The sequence below is a fragment of the Amaranthus tricolor genome, chromosome 16 (genome assembly GCF_026212465.1).
Source record: "Amaranthus tricolor cultivar Red isolate AtriRed21 chromosome 16, ASM2621246v1, whole genome shotgun sequence".
NCBI classification, from domain to species: Eukaryota; Viridiplantae; Streptophyta; class Magnoliopsida; order Caryophyllales; family Amaranthaceae; genus Amaranthus; species Amaranthus tricolor.
Window position 1 is genome coordinate 6,222,415 of NC_080062.1, and position 6,496 is coordinate 6,228,910.

Consider the following 6,496-nt stretch of genomic DNA (forward strand, 5'->3'; position numbering starts at 1 on the left):
TTCGAACTATCTATGGGGTATTGGGTATCAAAATTTGGATATTTATAGACGAAGAATAAAAAACCTTTAGTTGACTTGTCTTTCTGTTTCGATGGAACGATGGAACAAAAAAATGGCAACCCTTTTTGATTCTTTTTTCCATCCAATCAATTCTAATTTTTAATCCCATAAGGTTTAATAAAAATAAAATTTACCTTTTGATATAATTGCTATGCTTAGTGTGTGACTCGTTGGTTTTTGTTAAAATTAAGACTAAAAAAAGAAAGTTAAAGTTATAGTACCAAGTATGAACTAAAAATTATAGAACTAATAACCAACTCATCGCATCACATTATCTGGATCCAAAGAAACAGTCAAGATATACTATTTTAGTCCTATCATTGTAGCAACTGAATTTTTTTGACATAAACAATTCATTAGATTTACTGTCAAAGAAAATTAAAATACAAAAAAGAAAAAAGGATACCGGTAAATGGAAAGATGAGAGAAAGAAAAAAATGAATCTAATATAAAAGATATAATTCCAATATGTAAGGTCTTTGAACATCTCATAAAAGAAAATGTAATTAAAGCATCAATACAGATTCAAACAAAATTATATGATATGAATCTGTTCTATAGAACAAAAAAATAAGAGCTTAGAGCCAATAACGACTAAGGGGGTTGGTGGAAAAACAAAAGCTCCATTGTAGAATTCAGACCTAACCATTAATCAAGAAGCGATGGGAACGACGGAACCCATGAATACATAAGATTCACTTGAAAATGAATTCTGATAATTCATTGGAAAGGATGGCGGAACGAACCAGAGGACAATTCATATATTCTGAAAAATTATAAGCTAACTCTACACTCGAAATAGCTATTGAAAGAGTAAATATTCGCCCACGAAAATTCTTTTTTTTTTTTTTCATTCTCATATTCAATTGTTAAAATACAAGGAATTCAATAAAAAAAAAAAGAATAGAATAAAATATTTAGTAAACTAGATGAATAAAAAAGAATTCATTGATTCAGTGTATTATATTTTTACATATATATCTTAATTATTTATTATATATTATATAAAAATAGACATTTAAAAAATGAAATTTCCATTTTTTAATTCGCGAGGAGCCGGATGAGAAGAAACTCTCACGTCCAGTTCTGCAGTAGAGATGGAATTACAAAGGAACCATCAACTATAACCCCAAAAGAACTCGATTCCGTAAACAACATAGAGGAAGAATGAAGGGAATATCTTATCGGGGTAATCGTATTTGTTTCGGAAGATATGCTCTTCAGGCACTTGAACCCGCTTGGATCACGTCTAGACAAATAGAAGCCGGGCGACGAGCAATGACACGAAATGCACGTCGCGGTGGAAAAATATGGGTCCGCGTTTTTCCTGACAAACCTGTTACAGTAAGACCCGCAGAAACCCGTATGGGTTCGGGGAAAGGATCTCCCGAATATTGGGTAGCTGTTGTCAAACCAGGTCGAATACTTTATGAAATAAGCGGAGTAGCAGAAAATGTAGCCCGAAGAGCTATCACAATAGCGGCATCAAAAATGCCTATACGAACTCAATTCATTATTTCAGGATAAGAATATAGAACTAAAGGAAATGGATCTTTTGGATAACACCAAGTGGAAGTTTTTTTGGACAAACAATATTTCTTTTTCACCTTTTGCATTTAGTTTTGCATTGAAAGAACAGATAAAAATAAAATATGATTCAACCTCAGACCCTTTTGAATGTAGCAGACAACAGCGGGGCTCGAGAATTGATGTGTATTCGAATCATAGGAGCTAGCAATCGTCGATATGCTCGTATTGGTGACGTTATTGTTGCTGTGATCAAAGAAGCAATACCTAATACGCCCTTAGAAAGATCCGAAGTGATCAGAGCTGTAATTGTACGTACCTGTAAAGAACTCAAACGCGACAACGGCATGATAATACGATATGATGACAATGCCGCAGTTATTATTGATCAAGAAGGAAATCCAAAGGGAACTCGAATTTTTGGTGCGATTGCCCGGGAATTGAGACAAAAATTTACTAAAATAGTTTCATTAGCTCCTGAGGTATTATAAAATGATAATCTAAGGCATTTGAATGAATTTCAATCATAGTAGATTGTGTATCACGTATATACCTTTCATTTTAAATTTTTTCATTTTTTAATTAAAAAGAAACTAATAACATGTTGATTATATCAAATTTTTGGGACACCACCGATTTTAGTTCATTATGGGTAGGGACACTATTGCTGATATAATAACTTCTATACGAAATGCTGACATGAATAGAAAAGGAACGGTTCGAATAGTATCTACTAACATCACCGAAAACATTGTTAAAATACTTTTACGAGAAGGTTTCATTGAAAATGCGAGAAAACATCAAGAAAGAGATAAAACTTTTTTGGTTTTAACGCTGCGACATAGAAGAAATAAGAAAGGGGCTTATAGAAATACTTTCTATTTAAAAAGGATCAGTCGACCTGGTCTACGAATCTATTCTAACTATCAACGAATTCCTAGAATTTTAGGTGGAATGGGGATTGCAATTCTTTCTACCTCTCGAGGTATAATGACGGATCGGGAAGCTCGACTAGAAGGAATTGGCGGAGAAATTTTATGTTATATATGGTAATCCCTAGAATATTAATATCCGAATTGGATCCAATATTTCCTATTTGGGAACAAAAAAAGAAAAAAAAAGGCTTGTCTAATATCACTCCTCTATTAGTTGATACTTTAAGGGGGTTTTATCTGAAATGAAAGAACAAAAATGGATTCATGAAGGTTTGATTACTGAATCACTTCCTAATGGTATGTTCTGGGTTCGTTTAGATAATGAAGATCTGATTCTAGGTTATGTTTCGGGAAGGATACGACGTAGTTCTATACGAATCCTACCGGGAGATAGAGTTAAGATTGAAGTAAGCCGTTATGATTCAACCAGAGGTCGTATAATTTATAGACTCCGCAACAAAGATTCAAACGATTAAGCCGTTTTTCAACATTCCTTATTCCTTTCTACAAAAATAGAATTCAAGGTTCAAAATATCACGAAACTTATTTTCTTCCAAAAAATAGATTCAAAATTAAAACTAAAGAATAACAAATATGAAAATAAGGGCTTCTGTTCGTCAAATTTGTGAAAAATGTCGACTGATTCGCCGACGGGGACGAATTATAGTAATTTGTTCTAACCCAAAACATAAACAACGACAAGGATAATCATTCTACTAAACTATATACTAATGATCTTTCTAAAATACTAAAATAATTGCTAAAATATTTTATTGCTGAAAAAAAATGACGGATTTGTTTTGACATGAAATGGATATATCCATATATCTTTGAATCATATTTATGAGATGATAAAATATGGCAAAACCTATACCAAAAACAGGTTCACGGAGAAATGGACGTATTAATTCGCGTAAAAGTGCACGGAAAATACCAAAGGGTGTTATTCATGTTCAAGCAAGTTTCAATAATACCATTGTGACTGTTACAGATGTACGAGGTCGAGTGGTTTCTTGGGCTTCTGCCGGTACTTGTGGATTCAGGGGTACAAAAAGAGGGACACCTTTTGCAGCTCAAACCGCAGTAGGAAATGCTATTCGTACAGTAGTGGAACAAGGTATGCAACGAGCAGAAGTCATGATAAAAGGTCCCGGTCTCGGAAGAGATGCAGCATTACGGGCTATTCGTAGAAGCGGTATACTATTAAGTTTCGTACGAGACGTAACCCCTATGCCACATAATGGCTGTAGACCTCCTAAAAAAAGACGCGTGTAGAAATAAGAATTGAAGGGATTTCAAGAGAAATAAATGATTCAAAGATATGATCAATTTTGTAAAATATTACTATGGTTCGAGAGAAAATAAGAGTATCTACTCGGACACTGCAGTGGAAATGTGTTGAATCAAGAACAGATAGTAAATGTCTTTATTATGGACGCTTTATTCTCTCTCCACTTATGAAAGGCCAAGCTGATACAATAGGCATCGCGATGCGAAGAGCGTTACTTGGCGAAATAGAAGGAACATGTATCACACGTGCAAAATTTGATAAAATACCGCACGAATACTCTAACATAGTAGGTATTCAAGAATCAGTACACGAAATTTTACTGAATTTGAAAGAAATAGTATTGAGAAGTAATCTATATGGAACTTGCGAAGCGTCTATTTGTGTTAGGGGCCCCAGATGTGTAACTGCTCAAGATATCATCTTGCCCCCTTATGTAGAAATAGTTGACAATACACAGCATATAGCTAGCTTGACGGAACCAATTGATTTGTGTATTGGATTACAACTCGAGAGAAATCGCGGATATCAGATAAAAGCGCAAAATAACTTTCAAGATGGAAGTTATCCTATAGATGCTCTATTCATGCCTATTCGAAATGTGAATCATAGTATTCATTCTTATGGAAATGGGAATGAAAAACAAGAGATACTTTTTCTCGAAATATGGACAAACGGCAGTTTAACCCCGAAAGAAGCACTTTATGAAGCCTCCCGGAATTTAATTGATTTATTTATTCCCTTTCTACATGCAGAAGAAGAAAACTTATATTTAGAGGACAATCAACACAAAATTTCTTTACCCCTTTTTACCTTTCACAATAGATTGGCTGAAATAAGGAAAAACAAAAAAAAAATAGCATTGAAATATATTTTTATTGACCAATTAGAATTGCCACCTAGGATCTACAATTGCCTCAAAAAATCCAATATACATACATTATTGGACCTTTTGAATAACAGTCAAGAAGATCTTATTAAAATGGCGGATTTTCATATAGAAGATATAAAACAAATATTTGGCACTTTAGAAAAACATTTCGTAATTGATTTAAAAAAAAAAAAATGACAAAAAATTGATTGAATTTTCCAGACTGGATCAAAAAATGAATTCAATACAAAATTCAATTGAATAGATGTATCTAGGGAAAATTCACTTTGAAGCGACTATTCCCTAGATACAGACCTTGTGTTATTTCACAATTGAATCAATTTAAAAAAGACCTAAAGTTAGGGATTTATCAATGGGTAATGTTGCTCCAATACCTAACCAAAGGGCTACTACAGTACCAACCAAAAAAACAGTTGTAGCTACTGGACGACGAAATGGGTTTTGGAATTTATTCACATTCTCTAAAAAAGGAACTGTTAGTAATCCCGCAGGTACTGAAACCATTAAAAGAACGCCTAATAACTTATTTGGTACTGTACGAAGTATTTGAAATACAGGAAAGAAATACCATTCAGGTAATATTTCCAAAGGAGTTGCAAACGGATCCGCCGGCTCACCAATCATTGATGGTTCTAAAACCGCTAATCCTACGTTACACGCAATAGTACCTAAAATCACTACAGGAAAAATATATAAAAGATCATTAGGCCATGCGGGCTCCCCATAATAATTATGCCCCATACCTTTCGCTAATTTAGCTCTTAATACAGGATCATTTAAGTCAGGTTTTTTTGTTATTAGGATAGGTGAATTCTTATAGATTCAATTCATCCCCCGAAAGAACCGGACATGATAATTTTTCATCATCCGGCTCGAGCAAGAATTAAAAGAACCAAATGGATCCATAATATATTTTATCCATATAAAAGGTTCTCTGTAAGAACCCCTTTCTTAAACCTCCCTTTCCGAAGTCATACTTATCCATGGAAAGAAAGGAATTTCGCTCTTACAAATAAAAGCTCAATACCCAAGTAGGCTTACAAAGTTTATTATGATCAAATGCTTTTTGGGTCGTCTCATACCTTGTGATTGTTGTTTATTTCCAAACTATTTGGAGATTTTGAGTTTCTATAAAATGTAGAATTACATATATTACAAATCAAAGGGTTCACTTGTTACTAATATAGCCAGTCTCTATTGTTCTTTAGATCCCTTGTTTCACTCCGATAGTATCATAGATCAGGTCAATGCCGAGGAAATGAATGCATTTCAATACTATTCAAACTATTAGTTAATAGAAAATATATATATTAAAAAAATGAAAAAAATCTGGGTTATATCATGCAAAATCAAACATTCAACTGGATCTTACGGAGCCTCTTCATGCATGACATGATTCAGGGTTGATCATAGAATAGAATTTCTTCAAAGGAACCAGCCTACCCTCTATATAAAACTTACTTATATGGTGGTTGGACAAAAGACACATTGGATTATGAATTTCAATGTGGCAGAAAAGAAGATATACCTGCACGGCCTAATCAATAGTTCAAGTCACACACTCCCATAATCCATTTTAATTTCGGAGAATTACCTTCAACTAGTGATGTTATGTTAAATAACTAAATACAAAATTATGGAGTTGAAGGAAAATGTCCAAATACATGGATTATTGAAAATAATAATCCATACATGTAGCAATGAAATACTGTTGTTCTTTCTACAAGTGATAAATGATTGATTACAAATAGCTATGATAGAACTTTGCTATTCTATAAGGGCCCAGAAATACCC

General features: G+C 33.5%; 9 protein-coding genes across 9 annotated transcripts in view; 8 read left to right on the plus strand and 1 right to left on the minus strand.

Annotated features, from left to right (window-relative positions):
- The window catches only part of LOC130803166 (30S ribosomal protein S3, chloroplastic), an 896-nt gene extending 598 nt beyond the window's left edge, over positions 1-298 (plus strand). The window contains exon 1 of the mRNA XM_057667343.1: positions 1-298. This exon is cut by the window's left edge and continues 598 nt beyond it. Within this exon, the coding sequence (XP_057523326.1) occupies positions 1-59 (59 nt within the window). The 3' untranslated portion in view covers positions 60-298.
- Positions 1-964, plus strand: part of LOC130803170 (50S ribosomal protein L22, chloroplastic-like) — a 2,188-nt gene extending 1,224 nt beyond the window's left edge. The window contains exon 1 of the mRNA XM_057667347.1: positions 1-964. This exon is cut by the window's left edge and continues 1,224 nt beyond it. The gene's annotated coding sequence lies outside the window, so the exon portion shown is untranslated.
- A 263-nt stretch (positions 965-1,227) lies between these two features.
- Positions 1,228-4,856, plus strand: LOC130803187 (50S ribosomal protein L16, chloroplastic). The gene has a single exon (XM_057667363.1). It carries the CDS (start codon positions 1,228-1,230, stop codon positions 1,585-1,587), a length of 360 nt encoding a protein of 119 aa, XP_057523346.1. The 3' UTR covers positions 1,588-4,856.
- Positions 1,713-3,800, plus strand: LOC130803182 (50S ribosomal protein L14, chloroplastic). Its single transcript, XM_057667358.1, has one exon. The coding sequence runs from the start codon at positions 1,713-1,715 to the stop codon at positions 2,076-2,078; it is 366 nt and encodes a 121-aa protein (XP_057523341.1). The 3' UTR covers positions 2,079-3,800.
- LOC130802464 (30S ribosomal protein S8, chloroplastic) lies at positions 2,236-2,640 on the plus strand. Its single transcript, XM_057666481.1, has one exon. The coding sequence runs from the start codon at positions 2,236-2,238 to the stop codon at positions 2,638-2,640; it is 405 nt and encodes a 134-aa protein (XP_057522464.1).
- On the plus strand, positions 2,765-3,115 carry LOC130803186 (translation initiation factor IF-1, chloroplastic). The gene has a single exon (XM_057667362.1). It carries the CDS (start codon positions 2,765-2,767, stop codon positions 2,996-2,998), a length of 234 nt encoding a protein of 77 aa, XP_057523345.1. The 3' UTR covers positions 2,999-3,115.
- LOC130802465 (30S ribosomal protein S11, chloroplastic) lies at positions 3,381-3,797 on the plus strand. Its single transcript, XM_057666482.1, has one exon. It carries the CDS (start codon positions 3,381-3,383, stop codon positions 3,795-3,797), a length of 417 nt encoding a protein of 138 aa, XP_057522465.1.
- Positions 3,869-5,269, plus strand: LOC130803156 (DNA-directed RNA polymerase subunit alpha). The gene has a single exon (XM_057667333.1). It carries the CDS (start codon positions 3,869-3,871, stop codon positions 4,877-4,879), a length of 1,011 nt encoding a protein of 336 aa, XP_057523316.1. The 3' UTR covers positions 4,880-5,269.
- On the minus strand, positions 4,936-6,490 carry LOC130803177 (cytochrome b6-f complex subunit 4). The gene is made up of 2 exons (XM_057667352.1): positions 6,263-6,490; positions 4,936-5,498 (listed from the first exon to the last, which is right to left on the minus strand). The coding sequence occupies exons 1-2, from the start codon at positions 6,268-6,270 to the stop codon at positions 5,024-5,026; spliced, it is 483 nt and encodes a 160-aa protein (XP_057523335.1). The 5' UTR covers positions 6,271-6,490; the 3' UTR covers positions 4,936-5,023.
- Positions 6,491-6,496: the final 6 nt, after the last annotated feature.